Source organism: Podarcis tiliguerta (genome assembly GCF_965153285.1).
Source record: "Podarcis tiliguerta genome assembly, chromosome: 4".
Taxonomy (NCBI): domain Eukaryota; kingdom Metazoa; phylum Chordata; class Lepidosauria; order Squamata; family Lacertidae; genus Podarcis; species Podarcis tiliguerta.
Genome location: NC_139537.1, coordinates 3,747,138 through 3,766,309, shown reverse-complemented (window position 1 = coordinate 3,766,309; position 19,172 = coordinate 3,747,138). Strand labels below are relative to the sequence as shown.

At 46.8% G+C, this 19,172-nt stretch overlaps 1 protein-coding gene across 1 annotated transcript in view; it reads right to left on the bottom strand.

The window, feature by feature from the left end:
• The window catches only part of ATG16L2 (autophagy related 16 like 2), a 48,087-nt gene that overhangs the window by 5,907 nt on the left and 23,008 nt on the right, over positions 1–19,172 (bottom strand). The window contains exons 8-15 of the mRNA XM_083436514.1: positions 17,707–17,769; positions 16,067–16,175; positions 13,295–13,400; positions 11,373–11,443; positions 7,618–7,689; positions 5,160–5,280; positions 3,491–3,596; positions 922–1,071 (exon numbers count right to left, since the gene is read on the bottom strand). Coding sequence (XP_083292640.1) covers positions 922–1,071; positions 3,491–3,596; positions 5,160–5,280; positions 7,618–7,689; positions 11,373–11,443; positions 13,295–13,400; positions 16,067–16,175; positions 17,707–17,769 — 798 coding nt within the window. The remainder of the gene's footprint in view (positions 1–921; positions 1,072–3,490; positions 3,597–5,159; positions 5,281–7,617; positions 7,690–11,372; positions 11,444–13,294; positions 13,401–16,066; positions 16,176–17,706; positions 17,770–19,172) is intronic.

Below are 19,172 nucleotides of genomic sequence, written 5' to 3'. Positions count from 1 at the left end.
CCACCTAGAGTGGATGGGCAGCATCTTATCTTATCTTATCTTATCGCCTGTGGCACTTATCTGCATGCAAGATTCCCCCCTGTGCAAGCAAGCCATGTCACGAATGCACACCTGAAACCTACATGATCCTGAAAGTCTTACGGAAGGCCTGATCCTGCACAGATTCAGCTCTGGCATCCCAACACTGGTAAATGTCTGGATGCAGCCCTTGTCACATTCCACCTCAAAACAGGCCTATGTAGATGGGTCACAATGTTCCCATTTTACAGATGGGAACTGAGTCTGGAATCAAGGTGATGGGCACCTGACTAAGTTGAGCCTAATGGGCTCTGTACTGGAAGAGGCAAAGTTCCCCAGTGTCAAAGCAATGATTCTTCAACATCAAATTCGTTGGACTGGTCATGTTGTACGGATGCCTGATGATCGTCTTCCAAAGCAACTACTCTATTCCGAACTTGAAAATGGAAAGCGTAATGATGGTGGTCAACAAAAGAGGTTTAAAGACTGTCTCAAGGCAAATCTTTAAAAATGTAGTATAAACACCAACAATTGGGAAACACTGGCCTGTGAGCGCTCCAGTTGGAGAACAGCCTTTCCCAAAGGTGTCGTGGGCTTTGAAGACACTCGAACTCAGGACGCAAGGGAGAAACGTGCTAAGAGGAAGGCACGCTTGGCAAACCCTCACCATCACCAACTCCCGCCCGGAAACCTAGGTCCCCACTTTGGAAGGACGTGTGGATCCAGAATTGGCCTCCACCGTCACTCATGGACTCATTGTTAAAACCATGTTTATGGAAGACAATCTTACTCGGCTACGAGGGATCGCCAAAGAGATAGAGCCCTCCCATGTCCAAGCCTGACCTCCTGTTGATTTGGCTGGGTGCTGCCCAGGTACCCGCCCCCTGGTCCCTGGCTCCTCACCTGAAGACCTGCCGGATGTTGTGCATTCGAAGGTCGATGACCTTGAGGGCGTTGTCCCTGGAGCAGCTCAGCAGGTGCATCTGATCGGGACTGATGCTCAAGGAGGTCACCTTGCCTTCCACAGGGATCACCTGTGTGCAGCGGGGATCTCTGGAGGAAGAAGATGGCAGGGCGCATTGTGGAGTTACCATGTCGCCATTGAACATCTGATGAAATATGAGAGCCCCATCTGGAGTGGAATTCTGCCCGTTTCCAGGGGTGTCCCTACCGGTTCAAGTACTCTGGACCAAACTCTCCTGTTTAAATTGCTGTGTTGTTTCTCATAGGGTTGGTTTATTGCATATTTTAAATCACAGATGCTTATATTTTAATGTTTTCATGGAATTTCTTCTATCTGCGCGTATTTTAATTGCAGGTTCTTACTTTAACGTTTGCGGAACTGGTTTTTTTTATAAACCGCTTAGACACCTATTTTGGCATTAAGTGGTATCTAAATGAATGAATGAATTTAGAAATGATGCATAATAATGATTTAAAAACAATTACAAACATATTAATAGCCAGACAGTTGCAAGCAATTAGTGAACTTAATTTGCATGTCATTAACATAATTTGCATATGGGTAGGCAGCTGTGTTGGTCTGCTGCAGTTGAAACAATTTTTTTAAAAAAACAATTCTTCCAGTAGCACCTTAGAGACCAAGTTTGTTATTGGTGTGAGCTTTTGAATGCAGGCACACTTCTTCAGATAATTTGCATAGTAATTCTGGACATCCCAAAGCTGGTAGACATGAGGAGCTTTCCTCCCTCCCTCCCTCTTTCTCCCCATGACATTCCAGTGCCCTGGGTTTTGTGCTGAAACATGCTGGAGGGTTTTTGTGGAACCATTAACGGAACAAAAACTACTGCAGAGATATCCACATCTTCAGAAGTAGAGAGTCCATAGCTTGACTTTTGGGAAACAGGGGATCTGTAGTACTCAGCTAATTGGGAGTCACTGAATTAGAGTCTCCAGGAAGGATATCCCTTTGCGGCAATGGAAGAGGCAGGGCTGGTAGCTGGGCAGATGAAATGCAGCCCCCCAGCATCTCCCAGAGGCAGTGAGAAATTTTACTTTCTTGGGCTCCATGATCACTGCAGATGGCGACAGCAGCCACAAAATTAAAAGACGCCTGCTTCTTGGGAGAAAAGCAATGACAAACCTAGACAACATCTTAAAAAGCAGAGACATCACGTTGCCAACAAAGGTCCGTATAGTAAAAGTTCTGGTTTTCCCAGTAGTGATGTATGGAAATGAGAGCTGGACCATAAAGAAGGCTGATCGCCGAAGAATTGATGCTTTTGAATTATGGTGCTGGAGGAGACTCTTGAGAGTCCCATGGACTGCAAGAAGATCCAACCTCTCCGTTCTTAAGGAAATCAGCCCTGACTGGAAGGACAGATCCTGAAGCTGAGGCTCCAAGACTTTGGCCACCTCAGAAGAAGAGAAGACTCCCTGGAAAAGACCCTGATGCTGGGAAAGATGGAGGGCACAAGGAGAAGGGGACGACAGTGTTCACAAAGCTACCAGCATGAGTTTGACCAAACTGGCAGTGGAAGACAGGAGTGCCTGGCGTGCTCTGGTCCACGGGGTCACGGAGAGTTGGACACGACTAAACAACAACAACAAAAAACTTAACCTAATACACTGTTTATAAAAATGAATTCCAATTGTAATGGCATTTGGAATTCACTTTTTGAATGTTTTGATTGTTTTTACTAACAGTTGCATAGTTTTACTCTTTTTGTTAAGCTGACAAATTTGGGTTATAAACCAGTTTGAGGTTTGTTTGTTTTAACGATCAAGCTGTATATCAATTTTGTCAAGAAATCATGTTCTTGTGTGTCTCCCATTCATTTCTATGGAGGTTTTGCTGAAAAAGTTCCTGTTTCCTTGGTTAAAAGTTTTTTTAAACAACTAAACAACAAAAGCATCTCCGTGGCTCAGGGGCCGTCACACACAGACCTTTTCTTTTCAGTTAAGGATCTCTCTCCTCTGTGAGAATGGCACTCTGAGCACATAGGGATGCAGGCAAAACAGCAGGACATCCATTAGCATCCTGACCTTCCTGATTCACAGAACAAGAACTCCGTAACAAAGGAGAGGCGGTTGGGGGGGGTCACACGCAGTACAAGCCCGTCAAAGGACAGCAGCTATAAATAGGGAAGGTGAGGCACCGAAATAGCAGCAGCAGTAACAGCAACCTGTTGCTTGTCTATTAAGAGGCTGGTGGGGAAGGGAAGAGATTTTGCAGCCCTCAGAGACTTGTAGAGTTGGAAGGGCCCCCAGCGGTCATCTAGTCCAACCCCCTGCAATACAGGAATTCCAAGTTAGGGGTATTGCTTAGGGAGGTTTGTTGAAGGGTCAGGTTTTAATTTCAGAGGTGTTAAGCAGTGATTTATGAGAGGAAAATGGAGGAAGGAGGGTCTTCAGCTCTAAGGCTCATTTCAAGGCAAGTTTGTTGCTCTATAATCAACCCTCAGTACGACAAACCTGGTTGCATCGTCATCTGGCTGCTTGGTGGGCTCACCTGCTGTCCCAGAAACGGATGGTCTTGTCGTGATGTCCACTGATGATGAAGGTGTCGCAACACACAATATCGTTGCAATAGGAGAAGACGTCGATGGTTCTGTAGCCTGCCAGAAAAGCCATGGACAGTCGCGTCAGGGAAAGGAGATGGGCCTCTGGATAGGGCTCGCCCCCCTGTAACTACACAGCCGGGATGCAGCCAGATAAGACTGTGACTCTGTTGGTGGGTGGTTCCTCAGACCAGATGGCTGAGAGGCTGCCTGCTCTAGATGGGGTTAAGTTTTCCCTGAAGGAGCAGGTTCATAGCTTGGGGGTCCTCCTGGATCCTTTGCTGTCGCTTAAGGCTCAGGTCGTCTCAGTGGCCCAGAGTGCCTTCCATCAGCTTTGGCTAGTGGCCCAGATACACCCCTATCAGGACAGGGATAGTCTAACTACTGTTGTCTATGCTCTGATAACCTTAAGGTTAGATTACTGCGTTATACCTAGGGCTGCCTCTGAAGATATTTTGGAAACTTCAGCTGGTGCAGAACTCAGCTGCCAGGCTGCTCACCGGAGCAAGACGGTTTGAGCATATTGCACCAATCCTGGTCCGACTGCACTGGCTTCCGATTAGTTTCCGGGCCCAATTCAAAGTGCTGCTTTGGACCTATAAGGCCTTAAATGGCTCAGGACCGCAATACCTCAAGGACTGCCTCTTCCCATATGAACCTACCCAGACCCTGAGATCATCTTCCGAGGCCCTTCTTCGTGTGCCTCCTCGAGAGGTCCAGAGGGTAGCAACACAAGAACGGGGCCTTCTTTGCAGTGGCTCCGTCTGCAGAATGCTCTTCCAAGAGAAGTTCACCTGACACCTTCACTATACGCCTTTAGGCACCAGGCAAAAACATTCCTTTTCAACCAGGCCTTTGCCTGACTTGATCTACATCCTATACAGTCATACCTTGGGTTACAGACGCTTCAGGTTGCACTTTTTTGGGTTACGGACTGCTGAAACCTAGAAGTACTGAAACAGGTTACATCCGGGTTTCGGCGGTCCTGCATGCGCAGAAGCGCCGAATCGCAACCCATGGGTGTGCAGACACGCCACTGTGGGTTGAGAGCACTGCGGGTTTCAAACGTGCATCCCACACAGATCACGTTTGCAACCTGAGCATCCACTGTACCCTTTTTTAAAATGCTGCATCCTTGGGGGTTTTTTTTTATTGGGTTGTTGGTTTTGATTTTACGTATTTGATACTTTATGTGAGCCACCCTGAGACCTTTGGGTATAGGGCAGTGCAGTGGTGCCTCGCAAGACGAAATTAATTCGTTCTACGAGTTTTTTCGTTCTGCGAGTTTTTTCGTCTTGCGAAGCACCGCTGTGCATTGACGTTTTCCCATAGGAATGCATTGGCGGTTTAAAAAAAAAGGCGCAAGACATTTTCGTCTTGTGAAGCAAGCCCATAGGGAAATCCGTCTTGCGAAGCAACTCAAAAAACGAAAAACTCTTTCGTCTTGCGAGTTTTTCGTCTTCCGAGGCATTCGTCTTGCGAGGTACCAATGTATAGAAATTAAAATACTACTACTACTACTACTACTAATAATAATAATAATAATAATAATAATGCATGTCTAGTGTGCTGCTAGATCAGGGCCCTCCATCCCCACCGGAAGAGTTGGCCATCACTTACACGCCCCTTTGGTCAAATCCCACTCCTTCACTGTCCTGTCCCGGCTGCCCGTCACAGCTTGGTGCCGGGTGGCTCTGAACCTGGCTGCCGTCACTTTGTCCGTGTGCCCCGTCAGAACCTCCTAGGCAAGAGAAGAATTGGGGGCGTTCAGAGATTAGTTGCTTTTCAGTGCTGCTCCTATCGGACACAAAGAATGGAAGCTCTGAGAAGAGGAGTTTGGATTTGATATCCCGCCTTTCACTCCCTTTAAGGAGTCTCAAAGCGGCTAACATTCTCCTTTCCCTTCCTCCCCCACAACAAACACTCTGTGAGGTGAGTGGGGCTGGGAGACTTCAAAGAAGTGTGACTGGCCCAAGGTCACCCAGCAGCTGCATGTGGAGGAGCGGAGACACGAACCCGGTTCCCCAGATTACGAGTCCACCGCTCTTAACCACTACACCACACTGGCTCTCTAAGAGGAGCCTGATGGATCAGGCCAATGGTCCACCTAGTCCAGCATCCTGTTCTCACAGTGGCCAACCAGAGGCCCATTACTGAAGGACCGCCTCTTTCCGTATGAACCTACCCAGACCCTGAGATCATCTTCTGAGGCCCCCCCTTCGTGTGCCTCCTCCCAGAGAGGTCCGGAGGCTGGCAACACAAGAATACTTGTGAATACTTTCTTTATCCTGAGCAAACCATTTTGTATGACTGGCTTTTCGGACTGATGAAGCGTGTAGTGAAACCTGTGACATATCCGGAGAACAGGTCTCCTTTTGCCCACTTGTGTTATTCTCACCAGGGTGGCGGCTTTGACTTGCCTCCCCGTGATTGATCCGTGCACACGGCTTTGTGTTTCCAACTCAAGACCCATTGAAGAACATCTCATAGAATCATAGAGTTGGAAGAGACCCCAAGGGCCATCGAGTACAACCCCCTGCCAAGCAGGAAACACCATCAGAGCACTCCTGACATATGGTTGTCAAGCCTCTGCTTAAAGACCTCCAAAGAAGGAGACTCCACCACACTCCTTGGCAGCAAATTCCACTGTTGAACAGCTCTTACTGTCAGGAAGTTCTTCCTAATGTTGAGGTGGAATCTTCTTTCTTGCAGTTTGGATCCATTGCTCCGTGTCCGCTTCTCTGGAGCAGCAGAAAACAACCTTTCTCCCTCCTCTAGGTGACATCCTTTTATATATTTGAACATGGCTATCATGGCTGTCTCATCCAGTTCAATCTTTGAAAAACAGCTTTGGAAAACTTTTTCATATTCTCCTGTGCACTACCCTTGCCGTTGTGGCGGCACTGGGTTGCCGTTCTGTGATTGGACTTACGCTACTTGTTGAACGATTCATTTATCCAGTCTCTATAATGTTTACTGCACATGTAATTTGTCAAGATAGAGTTGTGCATTTATCCACTCCATGTTTACAGTATCTCCAGGCTTTGTCTTGCACACGGCACCTTAGTATGTTTGTTGTTTGAATGGTTACAAGTCTATCTCTATTCTAGTTATTATTCTAGTAAATTTGGTTTTATACTTATAAGCCAGTCTGTGGTGGTGTTGTTTTGTTGTATTATTATTATTACTGTCACCACATTTGATACTTTGTGTATATACAACACAGGAACAGGGCCTTCTCTGCAGTGGCTCCCCATAAAAACGTTCCTTTTCAACCAGGCATTTGATTGACCTGATTGACATCCTATGCCCTTTTAAAATGTGGTTCTTTTTTTTTAAAAGGGGGGTTGTTATTAGCTTTCTGTTTTTATTTTGATTGTAGATATATTGTGGTTTTATATTCTGATTTTGTTCTGTGAACCGCCCTGAGACCTCTGGATATGCAGCGGTATAAAAATTCAATAAATAAATAACACAAGCAGAATTTGAGCACAAGCGCAACTCTCCTGTCCTGTGGTTTCCAGCAACTGGGATTCAGAATCCCTGCTGCCTCCAGATCTGAAAGGCAGAGCATATCCCTCCTGGCTAATGGCCATTGACAGCCCTCTCCTCCTCCATGAATTTGTCTAATCCTCTTTTCAAGCCATCCATATTGGTGGCCATCACTGCCTCCTGTGGCAGGGAGTTCCATAGTTTAACCATGTACTGTGTTAAGTACTGTACTGTCTTTTATCTCCAACATTCAGCTTCACTGGGTGCCCATGAGATCTAGAAAGGGAGGAAAACTTTTCTCTATCTTTTTTCTCAAGGCCAGGCACAATTTTGTAAACTTTTATCATGTCACATGTTAGGGCTGGCGTTCCCCCCTGCCCTTGCCGCTTTCCCCATGAAAAACCGATCTCCGCAGCTGAATTGGAGCAAATGGAAATTCAGCTTTTCCATGGACTGCCATTTGCTCCAATTCCACCATAAAGAGTAGGTTCAGATTCCTTCCTCGGCCCTGAAACCTGGCTTAATAGTTTCCCATCGCACAAATGCACCCCTCCGCCGCAAATGAAAGGAACCCAGCTGATCTCACCTTGAAACGGCAGTCGTCAACCTTCCATAGCTGAGCAGCATTGTTGTATGTAGCAGCCAAGACGTGAAATCCCTGCCGGGGACAGAAAGAGAGAGAGTTTGGAGAGGAATCAGACCAGCCACCTCTGCTCTGCCCTGGCTGTGGGACTTGGCTTGGCACTGGGAATGTTTCAAGATCCAGAAGACGGGCAAGTGGGGCTGAACGACTCACAAAAAATGTTTCCCCTAGTAGTCCAGGATTAAAAGCAGGGATGGACTGAATTGCACCAGCCTCATTAATATAATTTTTTTAAACAAGTCCGCTTCAGTCACTACTTTTACTTTGAAGAGATATTTAAAATAGTAATAGTAAAATAGAAAAATAAGCTGCTGGCTAAACACTGCCCGCTCTGCAGAAGCGTGTGGGGTCTCTGTATATATTCAGCTGCCCCCCACTATCGTGGTAGCTGCCAGTGAGCGGCAACCATTTTGAATTCCCCAAAATTCAGAAAGCACCTTGGAACAGGGACTTTGGGGGGTAACAAAACGGCAATCGCCACTGTTTTTTATTTTGGTTTTGTTCTGCGAACCTCCCTGAAACCTCCAGGTATAGGGCGGTATATAAATTCTAATAATAATAATAATAATAATAATAATAATAATAATAATATCAAATTGTAATGGATTCTGTAAGTTAAACTGGGTAATGAGGCCCTTCGGCATCTCTGTTTCCCCTGAAGCTCTTGCCATTCCACGGAAATTGCTATTTCCCCACATTCTAGGAGTATGAGGGAGGCTGACTTTTCTCCATCTGCTTAGTCCACCCTTCCTGCTCTCATGTTGGACCGCACTGCAGGGGGTTGGACTAGATGACCCTTGAGGTCCCCCTCAAACTCTATGATTCTATGAGCAGAACTCATTGTGGGGAGCAGAGCCCCGTTTGGAGGGGGAGGGCTTCCTTCTCTGCTTCTCCCTGCTTCTTTTCAAACAACCTAGCACAGAGGGTCCAAACTTTTTTTCAAAGAGGGCCAGATTTGATGAAGTGAAGGGTCGTGAGGGCCGACCAAAGAGCCATCCCAAGTTGTTAACCTTTTTTCAGGATTTTACCCCAGGAAATAAACTATAAACTGCCACAGGGGCCAGATTAAACCTGCTGACCGCCTGGATTAGGCCCCCAAAACGGATTTTGGACATGCCTGGCCTAGCATTTTGTTTGATTTTTGGGACGGCCATTCATCCCACTAATGAGCTTGGAAAAGTTCATTTTGCAGTCCCTTCCTCCAGATGGCTGCAGCTGGTCAGTGGGGAGCCCCACACCCTCCCCGCCTTTGGTTCCTATCGTAGGAGGACGAGAAATCTCTTTTGGCGGGGTGGGAATGATGATGGCAAAGGACCGCGTTGGCAAGGCAACAGCCTCCGCAGGAAGCCCAGTGCTGCCTCCTGGTGGACGTGGGCAGGAAACACCCCTTTCCGAAGAACCCCCCCCCCCCGGAAACTATTACACCAGCAGTTCAACCATTCCATAATATTTGGGCACTGCCTGCTGCAAATACCAGGGGCAATTAATAATAATAATAATAATAATAATAATAATAATAATAATAATAAATAATTATAATTATAATTTATACCCTGCCCATTATAATTTATACCCTGCCCATCTGGATGTGTTTCCCCAGCCACTCTGGGCGGCTTCCAACAGAACACTAAAAAACAATAACCTATTCAACATTAAAAGCTTCCCTGAACAGGGCTGTCTTCTAAATGTCAGGTAGTTGTTTATCTCTTTGACATCTGGTGGGAGGGCGTTTCACAGGGCGGGTGCCACTACCGAGAAGGCCCTGTGCCTGGTTCCTTGTAACTTGGCTTCTCACAGGGAGGGAACCACCAGAAGGCCCTCGGAGCTGGACCTCAGGGTCCAGGCTGAACGATGCTCCTTCAGGGATACTGGACCGGGGCCGTTTAGGGCCTTAAAGGTCAGCACACTATGGCAGAGAGAGGGTCTTTTCCTTCTTCTGTTACCTGATCTGTCAAAATGGCAATGCTAACAGAGTGCGGCTCGATCCCTATAAGTTGGAGGTACGGTTGGAGGCAGTTCCTAGAATAATAGAATCACAGGTTTGTAGAGTTGAAAGGGACCACGGGGGTCATTTCATCCAACCCCCCAACCCCCAAATGCAGGAATCTTTTGCCAAACGTGGGGCTCCAACCCTGAGGTTAAGAGCCTCAAGATTTACCATAGGGACAAATAATTAGACAGGCGGTGTTCAGTCTAGACCAGGTCACACTCGCCTTTAAAATAGCAAGGCTGCAGCTGGGAGGTACTCTCTGTCCTGTGCTTATGATAATCTTTTTTATTCTTGCGAATGATGCTGCTTTCAACGTGCATTTTATATTGGACATTTTATATTGAGCAATGTTCTCTCCTGAAATGTTTAAGATCATTTCCGTCGTCGTTGTTAACTTTGCCGTGCTCAACGTGCAATCTGCAGTTGACCTCTTTTGGAAATCTTTAAGATAATATTTTCGTTTCCAGCCAGTTGTGTTGCTTTGAATGTGTACGTACTTGACTTTCGTCGGTAGTGTTTTATTCCGGACTGTTTTACTTGATGTAGGTTGTAAACTGCTTTGAGATCCCCCCCCCACACACACACCTTAAAAATATAAAGCAGTGGAGATATGAAATGAGGAGGAAGAAGAAGAGGAAGAACATAAGAAGTGCCTGGTGGATCAGGCCTATGTCCCACCTAGTCCAGCATCCTGACACTCCTCTAACACAGGTGCTAAAATCCTAGAACTGTAGGGTCACAAGAGTTGACAATATTGGGCTAGATCAGCAATGTCCAACCGGTCGACCACAATCGACAGGTAGATCGGCAGGGTTCTCCAGGTCGATCGTGGGAGAAAAAAAAGAGATCGCCCTGTTGCTTCTCAGCAGCTCTGGGCTCCACCCTAAAGGAAGCTCACCAGCCGTGGGTTCCCCATCCCCTAAAAAAGCTGACCAGCTATCTGCAATGGCAATGGGCAGATCTCTGCCAGTTTTATTATCCTGGGAGTAGATCGCAGTCTCTTGGGAGTTGGATGTGCCTGGGCTAGATAAACTGCTTGGCCTTGCAGTTCCACATCCCCAATTAGTTGGTGGATGATTGCTCTAGCTTTCTCATAACCTACAGCTATTAGGGCCTTTTGGGAAAACCCCAAGCCTCTTAGCTGTACAGTGGTACCTCAAGTAAGTACTTAACTTGTTCCGGAGGTCTGTCCTTAACCTGAAACTGTTCTTAACCTGAAACACCACTTTAGCTAATGGGGCCTCCTACTGCTGCTGCACCGCCGGAGCACGATTTCTGTTCTCATCCTGAAGCAAAGTTCTTGACCTGAAGCACTATTTCTGGGTTAGCGGAGTCTGTAACCTGAAGCGTATGTAACCACTGTACTACCAAAATGATTAAGGTTTTAAATGACAATTTTAGATTATATTTTAGTGATCAAGATTTAATATATATTTTTAACTGCCACCATATCTGAATTGTCTCTGTTATACCCAATTGCAATTCAATGTATTCCTGTTGTGTTTTATGATTTTCCTAATATTGTAAGTGAGCTGGAACTGGTCTGTGACTGTAATAATAAGATTCATTCCCTGCTTGGCCTGGTTCAGTATAATAAGGCAAGGAGGGAAGGCCCTTTGCAGATGGAGCGCAACTTCCGGGCAAGGCCAAACCATGGTGCCTCCTCCAAGCAACCAGCGGCGTTTGCCCTGCCGCAATTCACACTCACCGATGGGTCAAACTCAACGCTGGTGATGCCTCCGTTAGCCCCTTCCAGTGTCTTCATCTTCTCCAGTCGGCCTGCAGGAAGGCAAACAGAACAGGCAAGGTGACCCAGAGCAGCAACAATTAGAACCCACACTTCCCTGAATATGGAAAAAAAGCACCAGGAAACTCTGCAAGAAGCAGACAGTGCACTTTCCAAAGAGAGAGAGAGAGATTCCCCCACCCGGGATCTGAGATCTTTCTCCTTGCTCCACAACTCTGCCTTGCGAAAATCTCATCTCACCTGTAGAACTGAAGCTCAGATAAGCAAAATCTCTCAGACACCTGTAATAGTGCCACTGTATTCTGCTCTGGTCAGACCTCACCTGGAGTACTGTGTCCAGTTCTGGGCACCACAGTTCAAGAAGGACACTGACAAACTGGAACGTGTCCAGAGGAGGGCAACCAAAATGGTCCAAGGCCTGGAAACGATGCCTTATGAGGAACGGCTAAGGGAGCTGGGCATGTTTAGCCTGGAGAAGAGGAGGTTAAGGGGTGATATGATAGCCATGTTCAAATCTATAAAAGGATGTCACATAGAGGAGGGAGAAAGGTTGTTTTCTGCTGCTCCAGAGAAGCGGACACGGAGCAATGGATCCAAACTACAAGAAAGAAGATTCCACCTAAACATTAGGAAGAACTTCCTGACCGTAAGAGCTGTTCGACAGTGGAATTTGCTGCCAAGGAGTGTGGTGGAGTCTCCTTCTTTGGAGGTCTTTAAGCAGAGGCTTGACAACCATATGTCAGGAGTGCTCTGATGGTGTTTCCTGCTTGGCAGGGGGTTGGACTCGATGGCCCTTGTGGTCTCTTCCAACTCTATGATTCTATGATTCTATGACCTGATAAGATCCAATGCGGCTTCTACTTCCATGCATTGGCAAGACTTTTTGTTTGTTTGTTTGCTTGTTTGTTTGATTTCGTTTTGTTTAAGAAATGAACGAGCCTCAAGAAAATACTGATGCGGAAACAAAGCCTAGAGCCGAGGCCAGAAATCTCTTATAAAGGCAGAGGCAGCACCTCACTTGCGTGATCTCAAGAGATTTGAGCCGGACAGTTGCCAGCCCCCAGCAGACAGCTGGCAGAGATCGCTAATACTTTTATACATTAAAAAATAAAATAGTGTGCAATAGGTAAAATGATAAAGGACCCCTGGACGGTTAAGTCAAAGGCGACTATGGGGTTGTGGCGCTCATCTCGCTTTCAGGTCAAGGGTGCCAGTGTTTGTCAGCAGGCAGCTTCTGAGTCATGTGGCCAGCAGGACTAAACCGCAACGGGACACTGTGATGAGAGTCAGAGTGCACAGAAATGCCGTTTACCTTCCCGCCAGAGTGGTACCTATTTATCTACTTGCACTGGTGTGCTTTCAAACTGCTAGGTTGGCAGGAGCTGGGACAGAGCAACGGGAGTTCACCCCATCACAGGGATTCGAACCGCTGACTTTCTAATCGGCAAGCCTAAGAGGCTCAGTGGTTTAGACCGCAGCACCAACCATGTCCCTATTAGGGTAAAGGTAAAAGGTAAAGGAACCCTGGGTGGTTAAGTCCATTCAAAGGCGGCTATGGGGTTGTGGCGCTCATCTTGCTTTGGGGCTGAGGGAGCCAGTGTTTGTCCGCAGGCAGTTTTCCGGGTCATGCGAATGAAATCAGAGCGCACGGATACACTGTTTACCAGCCCACCGCAGTGATACCTATCTATCTACTTGCACTGGCATGCTTTCAAACTGCTAGGTTGGCAGGAGCTGGGACAGAGAGGTAGGAGCTCACTCTGTCATGTGGATTCGAACCGCTGACTTTCTAATCGGCAAGCCCAAGAGGCTTGGTGGTTGAGAGCCCAGCGCCACCCGCTGTGTGCAATTGTCAACTAATTCCGCTCTGCGCATCCGCTCACCTCCTGTCACATTCCAGAGCCTGATCAGCTTGTCGGCCCCGCCAGTGGCCAACACGGATGAATTGGGACTGAACCTGGCAGCGTTGATTTCGGAGGCGTGCCCTTCCTGGAGAAAGGGGGAAAGGACAAAGCAATTAGTCGCTTACCTTTCCCGCCCTGATCTGGCCACAGTGATCCACATGACAGTCACCTCCAGGCTTGACTACTATAATTCGCTCTACGCGGGGCTGCCCTTGAAACTGTCCCAGAAACTCCAGCAGGTGCAGAATGCTCCAGTGAGCCACCTCACGGGGTTCTTGCCGTGGAAGCATATTCACCCAGTGCTTTTCCAGCTGCACTGGCTCCTGGTGGAGTATCGGGTCAGGTTTAAGGTGCTGGTTTTGACCTTTAAAGCCCTTTGTGGCTTAGGGCCCTCGTATTTACGGGACTGCCTCTCCTGGTCTGCGCCCCAGAGGACCTTAAGGTCCAAGAATAATCACAGTTTAGAGGTCCCGGGCCTAAGGAAGTTAGATTATCCTCCACCAGGGCCAGGGCCTTTTCAGTGATGGCTCCGACCTGGTGGAATGCTCTGTCCCAGGAGACCAGGGCCCTGCAGGATTTAACCTCCTTCCGTTGGGCCTGTAAGACAGAGCTATTCCGCCTGGCTTTCAATTTGAACTTAGCCTGATCTTTTCTTCCCCTTCCTTCCCTTTTTATAGAGATTACCTGCTCTGGGATCCCACAGCTAATTCTCCCCTGGTCTCCTCGCTGGCCCAAATAGGACTCATTTAGCCAGCTAGCCCTGGTGATCATCTAATGTTTATTGGATGGATTTCCCCCCTAAATTGATTCTTGAATTCTGAATTTATTATTCACGTTTTATACTGTATTTTATGCTGTTTTTGGTTGCATCAATTAAGTGTTTTAAATTTGTTGTTAGCTGCCCTGAGCCTGGTTTTCTGAACTGGGAAGGGAAGGGGTATAAATAAATTATTATTATTATTATTATTATTATTATTATTATTATTATTACTACTACTACTACTACTACTACTACCAGGCAGGGGTGCCATGGAAGTCCAAAAAGTTTCTCTTCTGTAGTAGATATGGGAATTTTGCTGGTGGGGACAATTGCAACCCAAACTCACCCTCCAGTCACGTTCCCTTTCTGTCAGCATGTGCAAGGAAAACGACTGGGGGCCAGACGCACAAATGATCAAGAAGAATTATTGAGAAGAGCCCTGCAGCTGGATCCGGCCAATGGCCCATCTAGCCCAGCATCCTGTTCTCAGGGTGGCCACCCAGATGCCCCCACAGGGAGCCCACAAGCAGGATTCGAACACAAGAGCCCTCTCCCCCCCCCCCGCGATTCCCAGCAACAGCACTGTCTCCAACACTGGTGGGACCAGTGTGGTGTAGTGGTTTGAGTGCTGGACTAGAAACCTGGGAGACCAGGGTTCGAATCCCCGCTTGGCCATGAAGCTCGCTGGATGACTGCCTCAATCTAACCTACCTCACAGGGTTGTTGTGAGGACAGAATGGGCAAGGAGAACTCTGCACACCACCTTGAGCTCCATGGAGGAAGAGGTGGGGTATAGATGCAATAAGAAATAATAGCAATAGTTATTTCCCCCAGCTCATCCATAAAAATGCAGCTCCCTTCGGCGAATGGCTAGAAGATATGTACAAATTTGCAACACATGAGTGTATAAACATAGACTTGCCATGGACCAATTTAACGATATTTGGGATTAATTTCTATATTTAGGTTAAGTGTGGGTTAGCTACAGTAACAATCTTGTAATGTTTATAAGTTCTGCTTTTGTTTTGTATTGGATATGGGTGTCCTTCCTTCCTTCCTTCCTTCCTTCCTTCCTTCCTTTCTTTCTTTCTTTCTTTCTTTCTTTCTTTCTTTCTTTCTTTCTTTCTTTCTTTCTTTCTTTCTCCTTTTCCTTTTTCTCTTACCGCCCCTTCCCAAGACTTATTTTACCCTGTACACTCTGTACACTTACAATTATATACACGTTACTTGTTTTTATTCATAGAATCATAGAATCGTAGAGTTGGAAGAGACCACAAGGGCCATCGAGTCCAACCCCCTGCCAAACAGGAAATACCATCAGAGCACTCCTGACATATGGTTGTCAAGCCTCTGCTTAAAGACCTCCAAAGAAGGAGACTCCACCACACTCCTTGGCAGCAAATTCCACTGTCGAACAGCTCTTACTGTCAGGAAGTTCTTCCTAATGTTTAGGTGGAATCTTCTTTCTTGTAGTTTGGATCCATTGCTCCGTGTCCGCTTCTCTGGAGCAGCAGAAAACAACATTTCTCCCTCCTCTATGGGACATCCTTTTATATATTTGAACATGGCTATCATATCACCCCTTAACCTCCTCTTCTCCAGGCTAAACATGCCCAGCTCCCTTAGCCGTTCCTCATAAGGCATCGTTTCCAGGCCTTTGACCATTTTGGTTGCCCTCCTCTGGACACGTTCCAGTTTGTCAGTGTCCTTCTTGAACTGTGGTGCCCAGAACTGGACACAGTACTCCAGGTGAGGTCTGACCAGAGCAGAATACAGTGACACTATTACTTCCCTTGATCTAGATGCTATACTCCTATTGATGCAGCCCAGAATTGCATTGGCTTTTTTAGCTGCCGCGTCACACTGTTGGCTCATGTCAAGTTTGTGGTCAACCAAGACTCCTAGATCCTTTTCACATGTACTGCTAGCAGGCTCTTCTTATGTTGCACCCAGGTGAGGTGGCACCTGGTGCTTGGGGATTTCAGATTTACCTGCTCGTCGCTCACTCTTGATGGAAGGCAGGCAGCCGCACAGGAGGGAATGTAATAGTACCGTTCCTCCGATGGGCTGCTGAAGGAGCTCCCGCGTTTCATCCTGAAACTAACAGGTGAAAGTTTTGCACCGTCTTGGATACAGACATAATTACCTCGCATTTCTTGCTCTCCCCCTCCCTCCAACTTCATAATAATAATAATAATAATAATAATAATAATAATAATAATAATATACTATTTATACCCCGCCCATCTGGCTGGGTTTCCCCAGCCACTCTGGGAGGCTTCCAACAAAATAGAATAATACATCAAATATTTAAAACTTCCCTAAACAGGGAACTTCCCTAAACCATAGCAATTTTGAACTTGCTGTGACGTCAAATTAAGTATTACAGGTTCTTCTGTCTTCAGACAGTCAAAAGCCACACAGCTAAGCTGCTTAGAAGGACGTCCAAATCAAGTAAACTGGTTCGCCTGCAAACAAGCACTGGAGACCTCATCCAAGCCGCGGTTTCCAGTGCCACTTTGGATACAACCATGGTCTGCAGGAACCCTATTTGCTCTGAATGAGACCTCAGGGAAAACCACAAGGAACTGAGAACCAGGAAATGGGGATCAACTTCAAACGTGGAAGAAGGCCGCCCGGAGAGGGGATACAAGTTAAAGGTTGTGCATTTGAAAGTTTATGAAAATGCACGAAGCTAGTCACAAATCTTTCACAGGGCTGGGGAGTAAAATGCCAGTTTTGATTTTCAGTTATGTAAACTTTTAAGTCTATAGTTCCGGAAGTGGGAAAGAGGGAGGGAAGATGGAAATTGCTACAGAAACTCTTGGCTACAATGAATTTGTTAGCCCTCTATGTAATCAGTGCTGGATTTACGTATAAACTAAACAAGCTACAGCTTAGGGCCCCACTCTCCTGGGGGCCCCAAAAAAAATTAAAGGGAAAAAAACATTTCCAAAATATAAGATTAAAAACAAATAAAATAAAACCTACATACAGCTACCGTGTTTTGTGTTGTGTAGGCTCCTATGATGTAAGTAATGGGCCCCGCCTGCTAGCCTGCTCCTAAAATATCACTGGTTTGCTCCTTTCTATATACAGTGGTACCTCGGGTTACATACGCTTCAGGTTACATACGCTTCAGGTTACAGACTCCGTTAACCCAGAAATAGTACCTAAGAACTTTGCTTCAGGATGAGAACAGAAATTGTGCTCCAGCGGCACAGCGGCAGCAGGAGGCCCCATTAGCTAAAGTGGTGCTTCAGGTTAAGAACAGTTTTGGGTTAAGAACGGACCTCCGGAACGAATTAAGTTCTTAACCCAAGGTACCACTGTATAGGGTGCCTACATTCTGCATGGACTGGTTATATGGCAAGATGTGCAAATGACTTTAGATACATATTATGTCCATAAATTACCATATAGCCTATATTCAACACATATATTCAATTTTCCATCCCCGTAGAGATCTGTGCAACACTGAAGTTTGCTACCTTACCCACAGTTGATCCAGATAAAAAGCTAGTATCATCAAAATGATTCAGGATCTTATCTTGATTCTTTGGGAGCAATTCAAACACACACTCCAGACCCAAGTAACCCTGAATGCATAGAAATGGAGCAACCAACTTACTCAAACAAGCCCTTGAAAACACCCACGTATCTGGTGAGGGTCATGGAAGTGGCAGAAGCAGATCTAAAACAAGAAGTCAAGAGGAAAAAAGTGATGAACACAGGAATTAAACTGGGGAACCAAAAAAAATTCATTTTCTGTTGCATGAGATTTTTCAACTGTTCTTATATGTTCTTTCAATGCTGATTTCAAATCTGAAATCGATTTTCATGTACATGCTAAAGTTATCTTGTAATTTTCGACTTTTGCCAATATGTCATATTTACACTGGAGATAAGTAGACAATGACACGTTGATCTACCCTAACCACATGGTAATTATTGTTTTGCAAACTTAATTTTTCTAGTTTTGTAACCCAAATATTTGTATTTTTCAGGTCGGACCATGGCTTCTTCAAGTAGACAAAAGTGTGTGAACAAGGAAGAACTACCGTATTTTTCGCACCATAGGGCGCACCTGACCATAGGGCGCACCTAGTTTTTAGAGGAGGAAAATACGGAAAAAAATATTCTGAATCAAATGTTGCACTAAACTATTTAAAGCAGCAAAGCGGGCGGCTCCTGTCCACTTTGCTGCTTTAAATTGAGCCTCAGAGGAGGGTAGGAAGGGGAACCATGGTTTATCTAAGTCCAGTTAATAATGCTGAGCCTGACTTATGGCCATCGAGATTAGCCTGGCCATTTCAGTGGAAATCTGGGGAGGCTGAGGTGGACTTTCAGTGGTCAAAGTGTGGTTGTGTCTTCCTGCCCGGCATCTATTTCCTGCCGTCTTTCCCCTGCACCCCCGCACCCTGCTTTGAGGGAAGGAAGCGGAGCCATGGATCCTCTGCTCGCAACTGCACTGGATTCCCTCCACTTTGAAGCAGGAAAGTGGGAGAGGAGCTGCTTACACAAGTGTAAGCTGCTCCCCTCCCACTTTGCTGCTTCAAAGGGAGCCCGGGAGAAGGGAATCTGCTGCATTCGCCAGCAGAGGATGCATGGTCCCCTTCCTTCCCTCCTCCTTAGTTGCTTTGAAGGAGGAAAGTGGGAGAGGAGCTGCTTACACTCGTGTAAGCTGCTCCCCTCCCACTTTCCTGATTCAAAGCAATCATGGAGGAGGAATCCGCTGCAGCCGTGAGCAGCGGAGGATCCATGGTCCCCTTCCTTCCCTCCTCCGTAGTTGCTTTGAAGGAGGAAAGTGGGAGAGGAGCTGCTTACACAAGTGTAAGCTGCTCCCCTCCCACATTGCCGCTTCAAAGGGAGCGCGGGAGGAGGGAATCTGCTGCAGCTTCCCCCACCTCCCGCAGAAGCCGTGCGCTCTTTAAAGGGGCTGCGCGGCTTCTCCTGGCTTTTCTGGGAGGTGCGGGGATTCCCCCACCTCGTAGAAAAGCCCGCAGGAGCCGTGCAGCCTTTAAAGAGGGCGCCGCTCTTTGGGGCTTTTCCCCGAGGAGGGAGAAGGGACTGATGCGGCCAGTCAGTCCCTTCTCC